The sequence below is a fragment of the Mytilus trossulus genome, chromosome 2 (genome assembly GCF_036588685.1).
Source record: "Mytilus trossulus isolate FHL-02 chromosome 2, PNRI_Mtr1.1.1.hap1, whole genome shotgun sequence".
Taxonomy (NCBI): Eukaryota; Metazoa; Mollusca; class Bivalvia; order Mytilida; family Mytilidae; genus Mytilus; species Mytilus trossulus.
In genome coordinates this window covers 1,488,162-1,514,281 of record NC_086374.1, presented here as the reverse complement: position 1 = coordinate 1,514,281, position 26,120 = coordinate 1,488,162, and the positions used below count along the sequence as shown (strand labels likewise).

The window sequence follows — 26,120 nt, the reverse complement described above, 5'->3', positions numbered from 1 at the left end:
TGTGTAATTAAACACTATGACTGTTCATCAGATTAAAATACTAAATCCCTGGGATGTGTTTTAGTTGATTTTAATCTCTGATGCATGATTTTTATTATCTTATATTGCTTTTGGCTTTTAACTAGCTTTCATTTACTGCAAGTAATCTCAAATTATACTTTCTTGTTAGTTTGATCTGTTGATACAATTTGTGTTGACTTATTTAATGTTATATCTCGTCTCTCTATTTAATTATATACAAGCATTTAAGCATTTATAAGTGTACAGTATGACTATAAATTTTCACTTCTGTTCTTGTAATACATGTAATATGAACAATTAAATTATTTATTTTGTAAAAAATAATCCTCATTTATACTGTACACCTTACAACAATTTTTTTTTAATTCACCTGTGTACATTATTCTATTTGGCAGCATTTTGTTCAATGTTATGGTTGTTATTCAGAAATTGTTTAACATCTAACCCCTTATTTTTATTGATTTTGTATTTACAATCCAAATTCTGATAGTTCTGAAGTTGAGAACAGGATGGGTTGAAAACGTCAACTTATAATGAAGTTTAAATTTCATCTTGAATTTGTTCATGATTTTTCCTTAATCTGCATTTACCTTAGTTTGTTCCAAGTACAAAGTCTTTAGGGTTTTCATATCTGAAAAAAAATCAATATATGTTAATATGCAAAGTTGAGTTGAAAGTTGTTTTTTTAAATTTCAATTCTCACTTCTGCCATCTTTATTAAAATTTAAAATATTACAATCACTAAGATAACTGACATGATCTGACATTTTCATTCAAATGTTTAATTAATCTAGTTCCTGACAAAATATATCTAGTTCTTGTACAAAATATTCTGAACTACAAACTTCTTACTTTTCAGACATGGAATAATCTTCTCAGTGATGGCTGTTCTATTCAAATTAAGATGGACTAATTGTTGGGTAGTTTTCTGTAAATAATCCTCAAACCCACTCTCTGTAATACCAGTCTCCTCTAGGTTTAAGGATATCAGTGATTGTAAAGCTAAAAGTAACAAAAATAACCCACTGTTAAATGACAAAACCATGACATCCATGAACCATACAAATTTCACTGTAAGTTTATGCTACATTGGTGGAAATAAGAATACATATGAACTATCAACAATATTTAAATTAATTAAAGAACCTTAGTGAGCACGCTCACATACCCCACGTCCCCACATTGTCATTGGAGAAATTAAATAAGTGAAAGAAAAAAAAATTGTATAAGAAAAATTAATTTCCTGCCAATATGCACATCTAAATAGTATGTCCTTATTATCTACAAAATTTCATGAAATTCTGTTGTGTGGTTTGAGAGGAGTTGCGATGACAAACTGTTGCAGTAGTTCATTATAGTAAATAAGTTCAAAGGGGCGTAACTCCTAGAAAAAAAATTGAATCGCAATTTCCCGTCGATATGCACAACTACATAGTATGTCCTTATTATCTGAAAAGGTTTCGTAAAATTCTGTTGTGTGGTTTGAGAGGAGTTGTGATGACAAACTGTTGCAGTAGTACATTGAAGCAAATATGTTCAAAGGGGCGTAACTCCTAGAAAAAATTGAATCACAATTTCCCGTCAATATGCACAACTACATAGTATGTCCTTACTATCTGAAAAGGTTTCGTGAAATTCTGTTGTGTGGTTTGAGAGAAGTTACGATGACAAACTGTTGCAGTAGTACATTATAGTAAATAAGTTCAAAGGGGCGTAACTCCTAGAAAAAAAATTGAATCGCAATTTCCCGTCAATATGCACAACTACATAGTATGTCCTTACTATCTGAAAAGGTTTCGTGAAATTCTGTTTTGTGGTTTGAGAGGAGTTGCGATGACAAACTGTTGCAGTAGTACATTAAAGCAAATAAGTTCAAAGGGGCGTAACTCCTAGAAAAAAAATTGAATCGCAATTTCCCGTCGATATGCACAACTACATAGTATGTCCTTATTATCTGAAAAGGTTTCGTGAAATTCTGTTTTGTGGTTTGAGAGGAGTTGCGATGACAAACTGTTGCAGTAGTACATTAAAGTAAATAAGTTCAAAGGGGCGTAACTCCTAGAAAAAATTGAATCACAATTTCCCGTCGATATGCACAACTACATAGTATGTCCTTACTATCTGAAAAGGTTTCGTGAAATTCTGTTGTGTGGTTTGAGAGAAGTTACGATGACAAACTGTTGCAGTAGTACATTATAGTAAATAAGTTCAAAGGGGCGTAACTCCTAGAAAAAATTGAATCACAATTTCCCGTCGATATGCACAACTACATAGTATGTCCTTACTATCTGAAAAGGTTTCGTGAAATTCTGTTGTGTGGTTTGAGAGGAGTTGCGATGACAAGAAACAGGACTGACGGACGGACTGACTGACGGACGGACTGACAGACGGACGGACGGGTCAAAAACATTATACCCTCCGCAACTCGTTGCGTGGGGTATAATAATGATCCATGTCCAGAGAGTTGTGTAATGTCAGGTTGTTTGTTGTGTATTGTTGAACTATGCTGTTTTTTCTGGATTCCTTATTATTTTAAACATAAACATTTTTTTTTTATAGTATGTTTCTATGTAAATACTTTGTGTGTATTTATAAGTCACTGCTTTTTCTTTTGGCATTGTCTATGTAAGCAACACTTAAAATATAATTCAATTTTGTAACAAATTAGGAAATAGAGCCTCCTAGTTGATTGTGCAAAATGCAAAAGAATATCAACCATAGAAGTATTCTATTATCAAAGAAGCATAATAACAATACTGGAAAGTTACATGTTAATAGCAGTGAGGACAACAAATATGGACCATACGATGAAATATAAATAAAATAAATAAATACCTGAGATTGTCTCTAAACTTTTGTTGGTGATCTGTTTACAACAACGTAAATTTAAATATCTCAACTTCTTCAAACCTTGAAAAAAAAAACATAAAATACATTACTTAATTTTTTTCTGTCATAACGTTTTAATTAAATGAAGAATCAGTTTGATAACTTATGAAACAATAATATAAATACTAAAACAAACTACTGTTTGGACATCTATTTTTGAAGTCAGGTGTTTAGTGTGATGTGTTGTAATAGGGACTGAGAAAAAACACCATAAAATGCATTATGTGGTATGATCAGACAAAAAAGTGTTCGTTAAAAGGTTATAAAGGAATCAGGTGTGTCTTGTTTGATTAGAATTGTTTTGGAATTTATATACTAAATTGTACAGGGTATATATGTTTATGAGAATATGTTACAAGCAATTCAGAAGTAAACTACCATCCTTACAGGCTGATTTTAAATGGTTTCTCCTTTGGAGAAATCTAAAATTGTTTTATATTTTAGGAATGGCTGTAATATTTTTTTCTGTCTATGAAGAAATAATAACATAAAAAATTTGGTGCACACTGAATAACGTGAATAGCTAGTTATTTAACAGTGTGCACCACATTTTTTATGTTATTTCGAATAAACAGCAAAAATATTACAGTCATTTCTTATAATATATGTCTAAATTCCATTTCAAACCATGGAATACCATGAAAAAACGTTGATGACGTCATGGTCACATGAATATTATATGTCTATGGACTGATAACAAAATAACATCAACCAATCAGAAAACGTGTTACATCCAAAATTAAATTATTTACCAGTAATAACTTGCATCCCTTGGTCTGTGATTAATGGACAGGAACACAAACTTAACTGTGACAACTGATGGTGGTGTCTGAAATGTTGAACGAAATGACACTAATTAAAAAAATATATTTTATAATCATAAGATCTCTTCTAAATGTATGAGATTATTCTGTGAAATGTTTGTAATTTCCCTGTATTCAAATTTTGAAATGACAATTATTTTTTCTTTTTTTATCTACATATTACTGTGTTTAAGATTGGTTTCGTCCTTTTGGTAGCTGCACTGTACAGGTGTTTCATCCTTTTGGTAGCTGCACTGTACAGGTGTTTCGTCCTTTTGGTAGCTGCACTGTACAGGTGTTTCGTCCTTTTGGTAGCTGCACTGTACAGGTGTTTCGTCCTTTTGGTAGCTGCACTGTACAGGTTTTCAAAGAGTATAATAGTTTTACGATAATTTGTCCTGATAAGAATAGGGGATATAACGAACCTGTGAAACAGTTTTTACCCCACCATGTTTTTGTGCCTGTTCCAAGTGGAGCTTTCTGGACCATGTATTGTTGGTTATTGTTTGTCTTGTTTGTATGACTTTTTTTTAGAAGTCTATTATTTTATGATTGATGAAGTATGTTGTACATCTGGCATTTTTCTGTAATTCCTGTTCATATCCTTTTTTATGTATTAGTATTCTAAGTCTCACCTTACTGCACTCAGAAGTTCATTTGCTGCATAAGGATAGCAATCCAAAATCAGTTTTCTTAAATAACTGAAGAAAAAATAACATATATTTACAAAGTTAGGAAATTGTATTTACACACACTTAATATAATTATATTTCATTCTACATTTAAAATATAAAAATCTGTAAGTTTAATTTAACTTTGTCAAAAATGTGTATAATATCATATATCATATATTAACTCTGCTATATACTGTAAATTCAGCAATTATTGCGTGCATTTATTATTGCGATTTTGTCATTTTAGACTTAAATGTGATTTTAATTTTCAATATTTTGAGAAAAGTCCTGTTTAATTCATATAAATTATTTAAAATGCGAGTTTAAATTATTGCGCTTACAACTCTGCCGCATTTTTCCAAATAATAAAAACCTCACAATAATTTCTAAATTTACAGTATAATGCATGGGGATCATCATAATCTCTTCTTTTAAATTATGTTCATGATGTAAAAAAAAGAGTATCTCAAATATTTTAACTTTAAACAGAACACTGCATTATATCAGATAGAAAGCAGTACAGTTTTCAAACAACTTAAAACACTAAAAACTTTATAATTACTTTTAGAGATTGTATGGAGTGAAGTGCAAAGTCTTGTTATTTGTTTACCCTGAAGTTTGTTTGTAACCTAACATGACCATGTACCATTCTATTCGGTGTGGGAATTTCTCACTACACTGAAGACCTGTTGGTGACCTTCTGCTGTTGTTTTTTCTATGGTCGGGTTGTTGTCTCTTTGACACATTCCCAATTTCCATACTCAATTTTATTACTTACCAAGGGATAAAAGCATTTAATGTTTTAGGCTTTAGCAGCCTATTTTTCAGCAGGTAATCTAAAAGTTTCTGAGCGAGATCTTCAGCCACCCCTGACAGAGACCTAAGTTGATGTACTGGATCATTGAGGCGTTGAGATATGTGGTTCATACATAGATTAAGAAGCGAGGGCACCTGATGGGCCACAGGGTGTGGTGGTTCTGGGGATCGATTAGATCTTTCTGGTTGTGGTTCTTGGAACCGTTGTCTGGCTCTCTCAGCTGAAATCAAATTGAAATAAAGTTTTACTCCAAATGTGTTTGTGGAGAATTCAATCAACATTTTAGATATCTATAAAACAAGAAATTCGCACGAAAACAGATCCCATTAAAAGTCTTATAATCTATAACTTCAAATCTCTTAGTCAAAGAGCTCTCCTTTCTATTAGAACTAACAAAACAGGATATAAGTAATAAAGAAAACAATATGTTATTAAACTATCACGTTTTCAAAGAAACAGTTGAGTAACTTGATTTTATGAGTCAAGCATATTACAATCTAAAGAATAATTACCAGCGAGTTCTCTAGCAGGTCTGTTATGGTGAGCTACATCCTGTTCCGGGTGTCCATCCCCTAGACGCTGACCAACTCCTTCAAACATCTGACCACCAGCTGCTCCACCTGGTCAATAAAAATAAAGTTAATAGCTCTAACTTGCATGAGAGATAAGAAATGTATATATTTATAAAGTATGTATTGCACTCAAGTATGGCCTATATAATAGATAAATAGATGTTACATACATTTATCACATATTTTGTACTGATATGTACGTTTTTGCATGGCCAATAATAGCCGGAAGTCAAGGTTGGTTATCAGCCCTCGGGGCCGATATCGATATCAGCCCTAGAAATCCATATCAAGTCCCCGAGTTTAACTTCTGGTAACCTGTCAATCAAAGGCTATTTGTAAACAAGTTGAACACAATTAAAAGAAATTTGGAAGGTAACAAATGTGTTGTAGAAGAAAAAAGTAGAAATCAACAGTAAAAATAACAAAAGTTCCCGTAAAATTTTGACGTCGTGAAGAATTATAAAATATATGATGCCACACTGGAATGAGTAGCGATATATTGGATTCTTCCTAAGCAGTTTTTAACATTTGTAATTTAACACTTTAAGGCCATTTGATATTTTTAATTCTTAGAATTAATATATTTATTGTTAATTATTTCTGAAACTTTTCACAAAACGTTGTAAACGTACTGTGATACGAACTTTTTTTTAAACTCACAGTGATACATTGACTTTTGATGAAATATCAAATATAATTTGGTGTAAGCTATTTGTTTTCTCCTGCTTGAAAATATGTGATAAATAGATTATAACATGTCATTTTCCATATGGTCCATGGTATCAGCCCACGACCCATATCAAGCCCTCAGGCTAAAGCCCTCTGGCTTGATATGGGAGTCTAGGGCTGATACCAGGGCCATATGGAAAATGCCATGTAATAATCAATATTTATCACATATTTTGTACTGATATGTACGTTTTTGCATGGCTAATAATAGCCGGAAGTCAGGGTTGGTTATCAGCCCTCTGGGCCGATATCGATATCAGCCCTCGAAATCCATATCAAGCCCCCGAGTTTAACTTCCGGTAAACTGTCAATCAAAGACTATTTGTAAACAAGTTGAACACAATGAAAAGAAATTTAGAAAGTTACGAATCTGCTGTAGAAGAAAAAAGTAGAAATCAACAGTGAAAATCACAAAAGTTCCCGTAAAATTTTGACGTCATAAAGAATTTATAAAATATATGACGCCACACTGGAATGAGTAGCGATATAGGATTCTTTTTTTAAGCATTTTTAAACGTTTGTAATGTAACACTTAAAATTCGTTTAATATTTGCAATTCTTAGAATTAAGATATTTATTGTTAATTATTTCTGAAACTTTTCACAAAACATTGTTTACCTGCTGTGATACGAACTTTTTTTTAATTCACAGTGATACATTTTTTATTTTATTTTCGTTAAATATCTTTTTGATTTTTGATGAAATATCAAACATAATTTGGTGTAAGCTATTTGTTTTCTCTTGCTAAAAAATATGTGATAAATAGATTATTACAGGTCATTTTTCATATGGTCCCTGGTATCAGCCCACGAACCATATCAAGCCCTCGGGCTAAAGCCCTCTGGCTTGATATGGGAGTCTAGGGCTGATACCAGGGACCATATGAAAAATGACCTGTAATAATCTATAAAGTATCATGCAAATCAGTTAAAAGGTATCTACTGCATTGTAATATAATCTCCCACAGTTATAGCCCTAATTGTATTGTTGTACTAAAATAAATTTACAGGACTTGGTAATTTCCTCATAATAGAATTGAGAATGAAAATAGGCAATGTGTCAAAGAGACAACAACCCGACCAAAAAGTGGAAAACAGTCAAGGCCACCAATTGGTTTTCAATAAAGAAAATCCCGCATCTAGAGGCATGCTTCAGCTGGCCCCTAATCAAAAATGTAAAAATATAATGTATTTCAGTCTTATACATTTTTTACAAAAAACATCTTATTCAGTTAAATAAATGGGATGCATGGAAAATATAATCTGATAAATAAAGTGTTTTTATGTATTCTATTGAGATTAAAATTGCTCACAGTAAACAGAAAATTAAAGAACTATTTTGAAACTACATTTTACAAGTAAGTTATCCTGTTTTAGCATAACGTGTGGTTCTAGCCAAAAATTCTTACAACAGAAAATTCCAACAAATTAGACACATAACAATAAAGGGACCACAAAAATATTGCAAACCTGTAACTATAGATATTTAATATATTTGATGGCGATGGGTTTTATCCAGGAAAAACTTTTGAATAGGAATCTAACTCCATATACTGTTGTAATACATATCAACAAGACCTTCAGTACAATAAAATCTTTTAAAAGAATAAAGACTTATGAATTAAGGTTTCAAATATATAGGTATTACTACTACTGTATGTTCTATACATAAACCTACCAAATCCAGGATGTCCCCCTCCTCCAAATCCAGGCATCCCTGGTCCCATTCCTTGTCCACCAAATCCAGGAAACCCTTGACCCATTCCAGGATGTCCTCCTAGACCAGGCATCCCTTGTCCCATTCCTGGGGGTCCCCCAAAACCTGGAAGCCCTTGTCCTAATCCTGGTATATCATGTGGAAATCCCCCATGTGGATGATGAGGTTCTTCGTCGCTGTCGTCACTCTCAATGTCTGCTAAATCTTCATCACCGGGATTCTCATCTAAAAAAGTATACACAAATATATTATCTTCACACAGTTAAGCATGATTGACAGTCAGTTCTAAGAGTATAAGAATCTCAAGTGAACAATGTTTTATTCCTGAAAAGGTTTGATTGACGGAAATATTACAAACTCTGACAGACATCTTTTTACCTTGAATTCTTCAAGGTTATATAAAATAGCATATGTTTATATTTTCTAGTTCACTGACCTTTTCATGACATTATAATAGATAGAATGTAAGACTGACCAGAGGTGTTTTAGATGAGCCGTTGTCAGAGGCTTTTAAGACATGATCTAAAGTCAAAATCCTTTAACAAAATATGAACCACCAATGACAATTAAAGTTAGAGGTAATGTGGGCTCACACAGTGATACCCTGGCCATTGCAAAGTGCATAGTTTGGTAAAAGGTACCCCCAGCTGTAAATCATATTTGTTTTTTTGCTTTTTTGTACAGTAATCAGGCTGTTTTCTCAATTTTATTGTTTTACATTTGTCAATCCTGGGCCTTCATAGCTGAATCAGTGACATGGGTTTCACTTTTTGCCTTGGTTACCTACAGTTGTAAATTTCTGTGTAACTTGATATCTTGTGAACAGTTGTCACATTGTTATTCATACCCCATCTTCTTATTTTATACAGGAGGTACACAATAGCATTATATGGTTATTATTGTGAGTATGCTTCAATAAGTTGTAATGAGGCGTTCAGGAGGAGACAAAATCCACCACCTTAATTAGCTTTAAGATACAAATCATAATCTACAAAATCCTGACTTCAGAATTCTAACAATATCTACCATCTAATCTCTGGCCTTGACCCCAGTTAGAACTACTTCCTGGCTGTTTAGGGGACACAGGTGAAGGATGTCCATCCACTGGAGACATTTCTAAAAGTGGATAAAAATGTATTACCGGTAATTTATTTGTATTTTTAAACAATGCAATTGAAGTAATTTTTAAAGTAAAAAAAGTCCCTTGCAAAGTGATCATAGAAGTTATTCAGAAATTTATTACCGGTAGTTAAATATATATTCTAAGAGTCTGTGATACAGTTTTTCAGTCATGAGCACATCAAATAAGCTTTTTAGTCATTTTCAGGTATTCTTTTTAAGAAATAAATTTTCACAAAGCAATGATGTAAATGTAAATTGCTGCACATACTTACTGTAAATTCAGAAATTAATGCGATGTTTTTATTTTTGTGAAAAATGCAACTGAGTTGTAAACGCAATAATTTAAACTCGCATTTTGAAATAATTCATATGAATTTAACAGGATTTTTCTCAAAATTGTAAAAATTAAAATCGCATTGATGTCTAAAATGACAAAATCGCAATAATAAATACACGCAATAATTACCGAATTTACAGTATATAGCACTTTAACTCATTGATTCAAGGACACCATTGTGTAAGAACAGGTTTGGTCCATGGATACAAAACTACCAAGGTATTAGAAAAAGGTTTCATGTATTCTCGAGTGATAATACCTGCTGTTCCAGCTGTTGCTTGCTTGATCTCTTTCTTTTGTACAACCAATGAATCAGAGGGAGTGAGACCAAGTTCTTGTAATGTCCTGTCCATATCATTGTCTCCATATTCTCTATGTGGAAATGGCTAAAAAATATATATATTGTGTTTCATTCACTTTTTATGTCAAGTAAGGAATTTACTCTAACATTCTTCAAATCTCTTTATTTCAAATCAGACTTAAATCTTATATAATTTGATAAACAGAGGAAATATGTTTAGGTGTATTTGATTCACTTCAAACTTTTTAAAAATATTTTTTAAAGGCATACAACTGCAAGTTTTAAACAAACAAATTAATGTTTTACACTTTCTGCAGCCCATTTGTGCTTTATACTTTTAAAAGTTATCAACTTAGTGACACTTAGGAGATAATGATGATTGTTGCCAATTGTAACTTTGGAGTGATGATTTTTGTAAAGGCTAAATAATTTAAGTCAGCTGAGCTTAGTTTAGTTTAAGCTCCTTTCATCAAGCAAGCATAAATCAAAGAGAATGACACTATTATAAATACCTGTATTGCTACTATTGGAATCCCTCTAGACTTATTATTGTCTGTTATGTATCTCCATACGTCTTTAAATGTAGCTGATGCTGCAAAAGACTGCTTCAGAAAACTACCATCTAACATTCTGATCTGATGGAAAATATAAAACAAAGAACTAATTACTGTAGCCTCATCATTATACATGTATGTTGAGAAAACTACCATCTAACATTCTGATCTGAAGTTAAACATAAAACAAGGGATTAATTAGTATGGCCTCATCATTATATGTAGAGAAAACTACCATCTAACATTCTGATCTGAAGTCAAACATAAAACAAGGTATTAATTACTGTGGCCTCATCATTATATGTAGAGAAAACTACCATCTAACATTCTGATCTGAAGTTAAACATAAAACAAGGTATTAATTAGTGTGGCCTCATCATTATATGTAGAGAAAACTACAATCTAACATTCTGATCTGAAGTCAAACATAAAACAAGGTATTAATTAGTGTGGCCTCATCATTATATGTAGAGAAAACTACCATCTAACATTCTGATCTGAAGTTAAACATAAAACAAGGTATTAATTAGTGTGGCCTCATCATTATATGTAGAGAAAACTACCATCTAACATTCTGATCTGAAGTCAAACATAAAACAAGGTATTAATTACTGTGGCCTCATCATTATATGTAAAGACTTTGGTAATGGTACATTAACAAGAAGGATAATCAGTTTTCTTTTTTTGAATAATGTTAATAGTATATTACAGTGTTATTAATGGACAAAAGTAAGTGAGCTTTTTCTGTGATATAACTTAAAATTAATGTGATTAATACGAGATTTTCGTTTCCTCCAGATCCTCCCAATTATTGGGATGTCCTTGGTTAGATCTCATTTGTTGTTTTGAAATGAAAGACAGCGTAGTTTCAGCTGTCTATAACAATTTATTATATAACAAAATGCTGTCACAACGACAGCAAACCGGATTTATTAACATTTATTTGTGTCCTGGCAATATCACAAGAACCATTACTGATGAATGGTGAAAGTGAAAATTGTAAATATCAAATTTGACCTTCATTTTGTTATCAGTATCAACATATTAAAATTTGAAAAGCTTAGATTGAATGGTTCATGAGTAAATGCAATAACGTGATTGGAAACGCCATTTTACGATCTTTCAAGAACCATAACTCCTAAACGGTAAAAGTTAAAATCATCATTATTGAACTTGACCTCTATTTTGTCATCAGTAACATCATATTGATATTTCAAAAGCTTTGGTTGAATGGTTCATGAGAAAATGCACAGACACGACTGGAAACACCATTTTTCAATCTTTCAAGAACCATAACTCCGGAACAGTAAAAGTCAAAATGTTCATTATTAAACTTGACCTCCATTTTGTCATCAGTAACAGCATATTAAAATTTGGGCAGCTTTGGTAGAACAGTTCATGTGTAAATGCACGGACACGACTTGAAACTCCATTTTTCGATCTTTCAAGAACCATAACTCCTGAATGGTAAAAGTCAAAATTGTCATTATTGAACTTGACCTCTATTTTGTCATCAGTAACAGCATATTCAAATTTGGGAAGCTTTGGTAGAACTGTTCATGCGTAAATGCACAGACACGACTGGAAAATCCATTTTTCAATCTTTCAATAACCATAACTCCAGAACAGTAAAAGTCAAATAGTCATTATAGAACTTGACCCCCATTTTGTTATCAGTAACAACATATTAAAATTTGGGAAGCTTTGGTAGAACAGTTCATGCTTAAATGCACGGACACGACTAGAAACTCCATTTTTCAATTTTTCAAGAACCATAACTCCTGAACGGTAAAAGTCAAAATCGCCATTATTGAACTTGACCTTCATTTAGTTGTCAGTAACAACATATTAAAATTTTAAAAGATTTGGTTGAACGGTTCATGTGTAAATGCACAGACATGACTGGAAAATCCATTTTTCAATCTTTCAAGAACCATAACTCCTGAACGGTAAAAGTCTAAATCTCCGTTATTGAACTTGACCTCTATTTTGTCATCAGTAACAACATATTAAAATTTGGGAAGCTTTGGTAGAACAGTTCATGCGTAAATGCACGGACACGACTGGAAAATCCATTTTTCAATCTTTCAAGAACCACAACTCCAGAACAGTAAAAGTCAAAATCGCCATTAATGAACTTGACCTTCATTTAGTTGTCAGTAACAACATATTAAAATTTTAAAAAATTTGATTGAACGGTTCATGAGTAAATGCACGGACAACTTTTGATTGCCTCCCGATCGACCGCCCGCCTGGCCGTCCGCCGTACATCCCCAAATCAATAACCAACATTTTTGTCACAAAAATCCAGTTAAAAATAATAAAATTTGGTATGATTGCCAATGAGATAACTATCCACCAGACCCAAATGACATGGAAGTTTAGGTCACTGTATTATCTTCAACAATGAGCAATGATGAGTAAAACCTATACTGGAAAGTCAGCTATAAAAGTTTCCAAAATGACAAATGTAAAACAATTGACATGAGAAAAAAAATAACAGCCTAATTCATTACAAAACAATGAGCAATATACAAATATGATAAAGATGGTCTCCGTTAAAATAGAGCTGACCATACTCATGAAGACCTGATTTTAATGCAGACTGAATTTCTTACTAACCTTTAACAGACATTTATCAAGACTAGTTGCTACTGGTATTTCTTACTAACCTTTAACAGACATTTATCATGACTAGTTGCTACTGGTATTTCTTACTAACCTTTAACAGACATTTATCATGACTAGTTGCTACTGGTATTTTTTACTAACCTTTAACAGACATTTATCATGACTAGTTGCTACTGGTATTTTTTACTAACCTTTAACAGACATTTATCATGACTAGCTGCTACTGGTGCAGGTTTGGGCTGTTCTTCTTGTTTCTGTTCTACAACTTCTTGTTTTACTGTACTGTGTGTTAACTTTTGTTTCTCTCTATCTTCTGCTATCTCTTTCAAAATCCTTGCATGATCCTACAAATTGAAAATATACAGGTATGATCCTATACCTCAAATTGAAAATATCCTTGCATGATTCAATGATTGTATACCGGGTAAATCAAATAAAAAATATACAGGCAAGTTTCTTGGTTTCTCAATTTTATACAGATTGGACCATTGGATTTAATGTTTGAATGGTTTTACACTAGTTCTCAGTGATATTGTTGGCTTTTTACAAAACAACCTCTACCCTTTTTTATTGGGAAAATATGCATCATTTTTATTAAATTGGGAAATTTATAATAAAACCATGAATTTGACTGGAACTTCAATTTGCAGACCCCCTTTTAAGAGGTAAACCTTCATTTGAACCAAGACCTCTTATTATCAGTGATGATAAATAAATATACCATCAAATCTAAACATATAGCCATTTTATGCATGAAAAATGTTTAAATGAGTGTTTTCTTGTTCAATTCATGCACAATTACTACTGAGACTGCACTGTTTGTTTGGGAATAATTTTAAGCCATTTTTTCAAATTGGGATTCTTCTCAAAGGGCAAAAGCCTTTATTCTCCATCTTAATTTAAGGCAAACAATATCACTGGTTCTTTTTAGAGACCTTTATAGCTTGCTGTTTGGTACAAGCCAAGGATCTGTATCGAAGGCCACACTTTGATCAATAATGGTTTACTTTTACATATTGGGACTTGGATTATATGGATTTGTTGTTATTATTATATCTAATCAATTGAATACTGAAGATTACCCTTTTCCTTCTCTGTTTATCTTTAATCACTTCTTGCTTCATTTCTGTCCTTTGTTTATCTACAAACTTTTCTTTGATTTTTTTCTGTGTTTCACTCAGATGTAACCTGCTCATTACTTGACTTTCTGATTGGTCATCCTCCATACCATGTGACATCTCTGCAGAATCTGATTGGCCAATATTTTCTGGTTCTGGTTTAGGTTTTGAACTGCTTGGATCAACAAATGGATTATTTCCTTCCTTAAATCCAGATGAGTTCTGAATTGAAATAATCACTTTATATATGTAATGTTATTTTAAATATAATTGTAATGCACTATAATATTATTAAACATGTAAACATTAATGAGAGTGTCACCTTACATCAGGACCACATAAACCTCTGACTACTGAGGATTCTAATACAACTTGGATGTAACAATTTTTTTCATTTGCTAAAAGTTACTGTCAAATCCACAATTGACCAGGCATTACTGAGGAGGGACCCGTCATTTTGAATTGATGAATCAACAAATGTTCAATTACTACTATATAATCGAAAATAAAACAACACCTACCTTGAATTCGCCGTTTTAATGTAATGTTATCTGAATTTGAAGCCTACAGGTAACATTATATCCTCCAGTTTGTAAGTTTTCATTTGTATGGCGTCACGTTTAGCCTATGACTTTGTGTCAAAATCATTCATGAAGTTTCGCGGATTTTTTTTAATTTGGCAAATTTTATTTAGACATTTTTTCATGTTTTATCATATTTTGTCTTTTTGTAATGCTTTAGAATCAGAATAACAGTTCTGTAGTTGAAGAGGTGCCACGATCAAGTTTGATTTGACGGTCCAAAATCTCCATTTTACTGTCTCCTCTACGCATCGCCAGTAAAACTATTTGCGACGGTCAAATCTACAATTGACGGTCATGACGGTGGCAACTCTTTAACTACAGTACTGTTATTCCTTAATTCATTATTATTTTTCAGATACAATTTTTTGTTGATTTGGTGGGGAAAGAAAAGCCATGAAATTTAATGTTCAACAAATGACTAATTAACTGTAGCCTTTTATGCAAACTTTGACAAAACACAAAATTTAATATCCACGAAAATTGGTACCCACAAAAATAAGTGAATCCATAGTTATTTATATTGTCAATCTAGTTTTAAACTAATAAAGTGTCACATTTTCAGAAAATAAACATCTATACATTATATCATGTATATTGTGAAAGCATAATCTTAGACTGATGTTTCCCTTCCCTTTTTCATCTGATCATGCTGATGTCACACTTACCCCTCTCAGTTTTAAATTTCCTGAACTGCTCTCTACATTTTTCACAAAACCTGGTTTCCCTGCACATAACCTACAAGTATAAATATAAAGCAATACAAATCCTTCTTTAAAAACAAATCTAATTGATCTTTCATAGCTTATTATCAAAGATCTCATTAAAAAAAAATCTAATAATTAACACAAGGCCATGTTCATACTAGTTGACTATTGGTTCAACTGTACTTGTAATTTTGGTGTATTTTTTAACATAACACATAGGTTTCTATATTTAGCAATCTGTTGAAGATTCCACCGTACATGTCATTTTTGTGTTTATTTTTACATAACACACATGTTTGTATACTCACCATTCTGCTGCAGATTCCACTGTAATTCTTCCCATCTGGAAAGCATCTTGACAATCTTGGTAATCAAATCCCATCGACATCAAATGGACCAAAACATCATCTACAGACTGAATATATATAAACATGTGAATTAGACATCAAATGGACCAAAACATCATCTACAGACTGAATATATAAACATGTGAATTAGACATCAAATGGACCAAAACATCATCTACAGACTGAATATATATAAACATGTGAATTAGACATCAAATGGACTAAAACATCATCTACAGACTGAATATATATAAACATGTGAATTAGACATCAAATGGACTAAAACATCATCTACAGACTGAATATATAAACATGTGAATTAGACATCAAATGGACCAAAACATCATCTACAGACTGAATATATATAAACATGTGAATTAGACATCAAATGGACCAAAACATCATCTACAGACTGAATATATAAACTTGTGAATTAGACATCAAATGGACCAAAACATCATCTACAGACTGAATATATAAACATGTGAATTAGACATCAAATGGACTAAAACATCATCTACAGACTGAATATATAAACATGTGAATTAGACATCAAATGGACCAAAACATCATCTACAGACTGAATATATATAAACATGTGAATTAGACATCAAATGGACCAAAACATCATCTACAGACTGAATATATAAACTTGTGAATTAGACATCAAATGGACCAAAACATCATCTACAGACTGAATATATAAACATGTGAATTAGACATCAAATGGACTAAAACATCATTTACAGACTGAATATATAAACATGTGAATTAGACATCAAATGGACCAAAACATCATCTACAGACTGAATATATAAACATGTGAATTAGACATCAAATGGACTAAAACATCATCTACAGACTGAATATATAAACATGTGAATTAGACATCAAATGGACTAAAACATCATCTACAGACTGAATATATAAACATGTGAATTAGACATCAAATGGACCAAAACATCATCTACAGACTGAATATATACATGTATAAACATGTGAATTAGACATCAAATGGACCAAAACATCATCTACAGACTGAATATATATAAACATGTGAATTAGACATCAAATGGACTAAAACATCATTTACAGACTGAATATATAAACATGTGAATTAGACATCAAATGGACCAAAACATCATCTACAGACTGAATATATAAACATGTGAATTAGACATCAAATGGACTAAAACATCATCTACAGACTGAATATATAAACATGTGAATTAGACATCAAATGGACTAAAACATCATCTACAGACTGAATATATAAACATGTGAATTAGACATCAAATGGACCAAAACATCATCTACAGACTGAATATATATAAACATGTGAATTAGACATCAAATGGACCAAAACATTATCTACAGACTGAATATATATAAACATGTGAATTAGACATCAAATGGACTAAAACATCATCTACAGACTGAATATATAAACATGTGAATTAGACATCAAATGGACTAAAACATCATCTACAGACTGAATATATATAAACATGTGAATTAGACATCAAATGGACTAAAACATCATCTACAGACTGAATATATATGAACATGTGAATTAGACATCAAATGGACCAAAACATCATCTACAGACTGAATATATATAAACATGTGAATTAGACATCAAATGGACCAAAACATCATCTACAGACTGAATATATAAACATGTGAATTAGACATCAAATGGACTAAAACATCATCTACAGACTGAATATATAAACATGTGAATTAGACAACAAATGGACTAAAACATCATCTACAGACTGAATATATAAACATGTGAATTAGACATCAAATGGACCAAAACATCATCTACAGACTGAATATATATAAACATGTGAATTAGACATCAAATGGACTAAAACATCATCTACAGACTGAATATATAAACATGTGAATTAGACATCAAATGGACTAAAACATCATCTACAGACTGAACATATATGAACATGTGAATTAGACATCAAATGGACCAAAACATCATCTACAGACTGAATATATATAAACATGTGAATTAGACATCAAATGGACTAAAACATCATCTACAGACTGAATATATATAAACATGTGAATTAGACATCAAATGGACCAAAACATCATCTACAGACTGAATATATAAACATGTGAATTAGACATCAAATGGACTAAAACATCATCTACAGACTGAATATATATAAACATGTGAATTAGACATCAAATGGACCAAAACATCATCTACAGACTGAATATATATAAACATGTGAATTAGACATCAAATGGACCAAAACATCATCTACAGACTGAATATATATAAACATGTGAATTAGACATCAAATGGACTAAAACATCATCTACAGACTGAATATATAAACATGTGAATTAGACATCAAATGGACCAAAACATCATCTACAGACTGAATATATATAAACATGTGAATTATACATCAATCATTGTCAAATGGACCAAAACATCATCTACAGACTGAACATATATAAACATGTGAATTAGACATCAATCATTGTCAAATGGACCAAAACATCATCTACAGACTGAATATATATAAACATGTGAATTATACATCAATCATTGTCAAATGGACCAAAACATCATCTACAGACTGAACATATATAAACATGTGAATTAGACATCAAATGGACCAAAACATCATCTACAGACTGAATATATATAAACATGTGAATTAGACATCAAATGGACCAAAACATCATCTACAGACTGAATATATATAAACATGTGAATTAGACATCAAATGGACCAAAACATCATCTACATACTGAATATATATAAACATGTGAATTAGACATCAAATGGACTAAAACATCATCTACAGACTGAATATATAAACATGTGAATTAGACATCAAATGGACCAAAACATCATCTACAGACTGAATATATAAACATGTGATTTATACATCAAATGGACTAAAACATCATCTACAGACTGAACATATATAAACATGTGAATTAGACATCAAATGGACTAAAACATCATCTACAGACTGAACATATATAAACATGTGAATTAGACATCAAATGGACCAAAACATCATCTACAGACTGAACATATATAAACATGTGAATTAGACATCAAATGGACTAAAACATCATCTACAGACTGAATATATAAACATGTGAATTAGACATCAAATGGACTAAAACATCATCTACAGACTGAACATATATAAACATGTGAATTAGACATCAAATGGACCAAAACATCATCTACAGACTGAATATATAAACATGTGAATTATACATCAAATGGACTAAAACATCATCTACAGACTGAATATATAAACATGTGAATTAGACATCAAATGGACCAAAACATCATCTACAGACTGAACATATATAAACATGTGAATTATACATCAAATGGACTAAAACATCATCTACAGACTGAATATATATAAACATGTGAATAAGACATCAAATGGACCAAAACATCATCTACAGACTGAATATATATAAACATGTGAATTAGACATCAAATGGACCAAAACATCATCTACAGACTGAATATATAAACATGTGATTTATACATCAAATGGACCAAAACATCATCTACAGACTGAATATATATAAACATGTGATTTATACATCAAATGGACCAAAACATCATCTACAGACTGAATATATAAACATGTGAATTAGACATCAATCATTGTCAAATGGACCAAAACATCATCTACAGACTGAACATATATAAACATGTGAATTATACATCAAATGGACCAAAACATCATCTACAGACTGAATATATAAACATGTGATTTATACAACAAATGGACTAAAACACCATCTACAGACTGAATATATATAAACATGTGAATTAGACATCAATCATTGTCAAATGGACTAAAACATCATCTACAGACTGAATATATATAAACATGTGAATTAGACATCAATCATTGTCAAATGGACCAAAACATCATCTACAGACTGAACATATATAAACATGTGAATTAGACATCAATCATTGTCAAATGGACTAAAACATCATCTACAGACTGAATATATATAAACATGTGAATTATACATCAAACATTGTCAAATGGACCAAAACATCATCTACAGACTGAATATATATAAACATGTGAATTAGACATCAAATGGACCAAAACATCATCTACAGACTGAACATATATAAACATGTGAATTATACATCAAATGGACTAAAACATCATCTACAGACTGAATATATATAAACATGTGAATTAGACATCAAATGGACCAAAACATCATCTACAGACTGAATATATAAACATGTGAATTAGACATCAAATGGACTAAAACATCATCTACAGACTGAATATATATAAACATGTGAATTAGACATCAAATGGACCAAAACATCATCTACAGACTGAATATATATAAACATGTGAATTAGACATCAAATGGACCAAAACATCATCTACAGACTGAATATATATAAACATGTGAATTAGACATCAAATGGACTAAAACATCATCTACAGACTGAATATATAAACATGTGAATTAGACATCAAATGGACCAAAACATCATCTACAGACTGAATATATATAAACATGTGAATTATACATCAATCATTGTCAAATGGACCAAAACATCATCTACAGACTGAACATATATAAACATGTGAATTAGACATCAATCATTGTCAAATGGACCAAAACATCATCTACAGACTGAATATATATAAACATGTGAATTATACATCAATCATTGTCAAATGGACCAAAACATCATCTACAGACTGAACATATATAAACATGTGAATTAGACATCAAATGGACCAAAACATCATCTACAGACTGAATATATATAAACATGTGAATTAGACATCAAATGGACCAAAACATCATCTACAGACTGAATATATATAAACATGTGAATTAGACATCAAATGGACCAAAACATCATCTACAGACTGAATATATATAAACATGTGAATTAGACATCAATCATTGTCAAATGGACCAAAACATCATCTACAGACTGAACATATATAAACATGTGAATTATACATCAAATGGACTAAAACATCATCTACAGACTGAATATATATAAACATGTGAATTAGACATCAAATGGACCAAAACATCATCTACAGACTGAATATATAAACATGTGAATTAGACATCAAATGGACTAAAACATCATCTACAGACTGAATATATATAAACATGTGAATTAGACATCAAATGGACCAAAACATCATCTACAGACTGAATATATATAAACATGTGAATTAGACATCAAATGGACCAAAACATCATCTACAGACTGAATATATATAAACATGTGAATTAGACATCAAATGGACTAAAACATCATCTACAGACTGAATATATAAACATGTGAATTAGACATCAAATGGACCAAAACATCATCTACAGACTGAATATATATAAACATGTGAATTATACATCAATCATTGTCAAATGGACCAAAACATCATCTACAGACTGAACATATATAAACATGTGAATTAGACATCAATCATTGTCAAATGGACCAAAACATCATCTACAGACTGAATATATATAAACATGTGAATTATACATCAATCATTGTCAAATGGACCAAAACATCATCTACAGACTGAACATATATAAACATGTGAATTAGACATCAAATGGACCAAAACATCATCTACAGACTGAATATATATAAACATGTGAATTAGACATCAAATGGACCAAAACATCATCTACAGACTGAATATATATAAACATGTGAATTAGACATCAAATGGACCAAAACATCATCTACAGACTGAATATATATAAACATGTGAATTAGACATCAAATGGACTAAAACATCATCTACAGACTGAATATATAAACATGTGAATTAGACATCAAATGGACCAAAACATCATCTACAGACTGAATATATAAACATGTGATTTATACATCAAATGGACTAAAACATCATCTACAGACTGAACATATATAAACATGTGAATTAGACATCAAATGGACTAAAACATCATCTACAGACTGAACATATATAAACATGTGAATTAGACATCAAATGGACCAAAACATCATCTACAGACTGAACATATATAAACATGTGAATTAGACATCAAATGGACTAAAACATCATCTACAGACTGAATATATAAACATGTGAATTAGACATCAAATGGACTAAAACATCATCTACAGACTGAACATATATAAACATGTGAATTAGACATCAAATGGACCAAAACATCATCTACAGACTGAATATATAAACATGTGAATTATACATCAAATGGACTAAAACATCATCTACAGACTGAATATATAAACATGTGAATTAGACATCAAATGGACCAAAACATCATCTACAGACTGAACATATATAAACATGTGAATTATACATCAAATGGACTAAAACATCATCTACAGACTGAATATATATAAACATGTGAATAAGACATCAAATGGACCAAAACATCATCTACAGACTGAATATATATAAACATGTGAATTAGACATCAAATGGACCAAAACATCATCTACAGACTGAATATATAAACATGTGATTTATACATCAAATGGACCAAAACATCATCTACAGACTGAATATATATAAACATGTGATTTATACATCAAATGGACCAAAACATCATCTACAGACTGAATATATAAACATGTGAATTAGACATCAATCATTGTCAAATGGACCAAAACATCATCTACAGACTGAACATATATAAACATGTGAATTATACATCAAATGGACCAAAACATCATCTACAGACTGAATATATAAACATGTGATTTATACAACAAATGGACTAAAACACCATCTACAGACTGAATATATATAAACATGTGAATTAGACATCAATCATTGTCAAATGGACTAAAACATCATCTACAGACTGAATATATATAAACATGTGAATTAGACATCAATCATTGTCAAATGGACCAAAACATCATCTACAGACTGAACATATATAAACATGTGAATTAGACATCAATCATTGTCAAATGGACTAAAACATCATCTACAGACTGAATATATATAAACATGTGAATTATACATCAAACATTGTCAAATGGACCAAAACATCATCTACAGACTGAATATATATAAACATGTGAATTAGACATCAAATGGACCAAAACATCATCTACAGACTGAACATATATAAACATGTGAATTATACATCAAATGGACTAAAACATCATCTACAGACTGAATATATAAACATGTGAATTAGACATCAATCATTGTCAAATGGACCAAAACATCATCTACAGACTGAATATATAAACATGTGAATTAGACATCAATCATTGTCAAATGGACCAAAACATCATCTACAGACTGAATATATAAACATGTGAATTAGACATCAAATGGACCAAAACATCATCTACAGACTGAATATATAAACATGTGATTTATACATCAAATGGACTAAAACATCATCTACAGACTGAATATATAAACATGTGATTTATACATCAAATGGACTAAAACATCATCTACAGACTGAATATATAAACATGTGATTTATACATCAAATGGACTAAAACATCATCTACAGACTGAACATATATAAACATGTGAATTATACATCAATCATTGTCAAATGGACCAAAACATCATCTACAGACTGAACATATATAAACATGTGAATTAGACATCAATCATTGTCAAATGGACCAAAACATCATCTACAGACTGAATATATATAAACATGTGAATTATACATCAAATGGACCAAAAAATCATCTACAGACTGAATATATATAAACATGTGAATTATACATCAATCATTGTCAAATGGACCAAAACATCATCTACAGACTGAATATATATAAACATGTGAATTATACATCAATCATTGTCAAATGGACCAAAACATCATCTACAGACTGAACATATATAAACATGTGAATTATACATCAATCCTTGTCAAATGGACCAAAACATCATCTACAGACTGAACATATAAACATGTGAATTAGACATCAATCATTGTCAAATGGACCAAAACATCATCTACAGACTGAACATATATAAACATGTGAATTAGACATCAATCATTGTAAAATGGACCAAAACATCATCTACAGACTGAATATATATAAACATGTGAATTAAGATGATGAACGTTAACAATAAAACATGAAGAATATTTAGTGAGAAATTAAATTATCTTCTTAATGATGTCTTAAGATAACATGGATAAGCATTCAGCGAATTTTTGTTACATAGGATTTTGATCTCTTCAATCATGTAATTGGGAGAAAAGAACAAGACCCCTGAAATTTTGCTAAATTGGGGTTACTGTCCTCCTAACAAAAGTTTCACATGTATGCTTTGGTTTAACTATTGATTATGAAAATGTTCATTATATTCAAAAGATAACAAATTTATCTGAATTGAACTTGAAATAATTAAGTCAAGTGATTTTATCATTACATTTAATATTGTCTAATGTATGTATATATTAGCTGCAGAACTGTAAATCTTATAAGGGGGGTTAGGACCTTTAATCGAGACTCATGGATCAGTTGTTTTTATGCTCTGGATTTCAGGGTTGACTCCTTCGGGATAAAGGGAATTTTTTATTCAAATTTCAGGATGTCTGGAATTAAATTTATTTAAATTAAGGACCTCCGGATTTCGTGTTTTTAAGCCAGGAATTTTGGGATCAGGACCCCTCTTACCTCCCCCTTCTTATAGTCCTTTTTATTTTATTTGTTAATTAGCGGGTGATGGTAAATAAATAACACAAGGATCTAAGAGCTACAGTTCCGCAGCTACATGTTTGTATATATTGAATACAAAACAGAGGTGAATTAAGTTTTTTAAAAGGGGATTCCGTATACCAGGATAAAAGAGAGGGAGGGTGTTTACACTGTTTGAGTAAAAGTTTGTTTTCTAACCATACTAATATAATAAATAAATAAATAAATAAGCTTTATTTAGAGTCGGCATGGTATATAAAACATAGACAAACATAAGCTCTAATGAGCTTTTAACCGACATATGAGACATTATATAACAGTACAACATTTATAACAACACAATACATAATATAGTACACATGCAATAAATATCACAGCACAAAAATGAAGCACTAAAAGCAGAATATAAGCATAAGCTAGATGTTAAGGCTAAAAGCATATAAGTGTAAACTAGGCATAAAAGCTGGTAAAAAATGCATAGCATAAAAATTGAAAAAATGGGATATGATCTAGATGGTAAATAGATTTGCATAATATATTAACTAAAAGTCTGCACAAACTGTGCACTTACAGTCATTTCCATTCCATGACTTTAAAATATTTTTGAACTGACTAAAATTAGCAATTTTTCTAAAACTCCGACAGTATTTCTTCAAATAAGTTCCATTGTCAGGGTCCCTCTAAAATTAACCATGGATCACACAAAACATATTTATTTTCGAATAAATTTAGCTCTCACAAGGATCTGTGTCGTCAAATCCTGGATTCTAAGATATCTTTAAAAAAAAAACACAAATAAGTTTTTTTTTATTTCTCTCAATCTCTGGGGAAAAAATCACAGGATCTAAACTACGTCAAACTAATACAATCTTGCAATGCTAAGACCAAGTAAAAATAACATCTATTCAAACTATTTATAAGCATTGTGATTAGTCAGATGTGTTACAACAGTTGAATATAATTATAGATTATCACCTGAGACTGTGATGCCATTTTTCTGCTTGTATTGTCTGGGTCCTTTCACAAACTATAAATAAGAATGAGCTCCCTTTATTGCAAAACAGGATACCAGACCATATCATAACAAGGCAAAACTTTAATAAGTAAATACTAATTTGTGTTATATTTAAAATGACAAATATTCAATAAATATTCTAGTATATAGAGAAGAATTAAAATATCAATATATTTATATATATTTTTTTTAACATAAATTATTCTTTGTTTTAAAATTATCTATTCATTATTATCATTTAGGCATGCACTTAAATTATTTCTAATAAGTGAGTTAGTTACGGGCATAAATTCCGGAAATATTCTTCTTTTCTCTATAAATTCCTCCCCATCGGATCACCCGTTTTATTATACGCAAATGAGACATTAGTTAAGGTAAGACAATTTAAACAGTTCTTAAGGGGGTATGGGAGTCTAAAATAAAAATGATAGAATTTGTTCATACTTTGCCAAAATGTAGTATCTATTGATACA

At 31.0% G+C, this 26,120-nt stretch overlaps 1 protein-coding gene across 1 annotated transcript in view; it reads right to left on the bottom strand.

Moving 5' to 3' along the window:
* The window catches only part of LOC134706215 (uncharacterized), a 30,861-nt gene extending 5,183 nt beyond the window's left edge, over nucleotides 1-25,678 (bottom strand). The window contains exons 1-16 of the mRNA XM_063564951.1: nucleotides 25,608-25,678; nucleotides 15,881-15,987; nucleotides 15,534-15,603; nucleotides 14,249-14,506; nucleotides 13,358-13,510; nucleotides 10,494-10,616; nucleotides 9,940-10,066; nucleotides 9,248-9,337; nucleotides 8,183-8,446; nucleotides 5,717-5,824; nucleotides 5,166-5,424; nucleotides 4,349-4,414; nucleotides 3,663-3,739; nucleotides 2,857-2,931; nucleotides 874-1,023; nucleotides 612-652 (exon numbers count right to left, since the gene is read on the bottom strand). Coding sequence (XP_063421021.1) covers nucleotides 612-652; nucleotides 874-1,023; nucleotides 2,857-2,931; nucleotides 3,663-3,739; nucleotides 4,349-4,414; nucleotides 5,166-5,424; nucleotides 5,717-5,824; nucleotides 8,183-8,446; nucleotides 9,248-9,337; nucleotides 9,940-10,066; nucleotides 10,494-10,616; nucleotides 13,358-13,510; nucleotides 14,249-14,506; nucleotides 15,534-15,603; nucleotides 15,881-15,987; nucleotides 25,608-25,625 — 1,986 coding nt within the window. The 5' untranslated portion in view covers nucleotides 25,626-25,678. The remainder of the gene's footprint in view (nucleotides 1-611; nucleotides 653-873; nucleotides 1,024-2,856; nucleotides 2,932-3,662; nucleotides 3,740-4,348; nucleotides 4,415-5,165; nucleotides 5,425-5,716; nucleotides 5,825-8,182; nucleotides 8,447-9,247; nucleotides 9,338-9,939; nucleotides 10,067-10,493; nucleotides 10,617-13,357; nucleotides 13,511-14,248; nucleotides 14,507-15,533; nucleotides 15,604-15,880; nucleotides 15,988-25,607) is intronic.
* Between the last annotated feature and the right edge of the window lie 442 nt (nucleotides 25,679-26,120).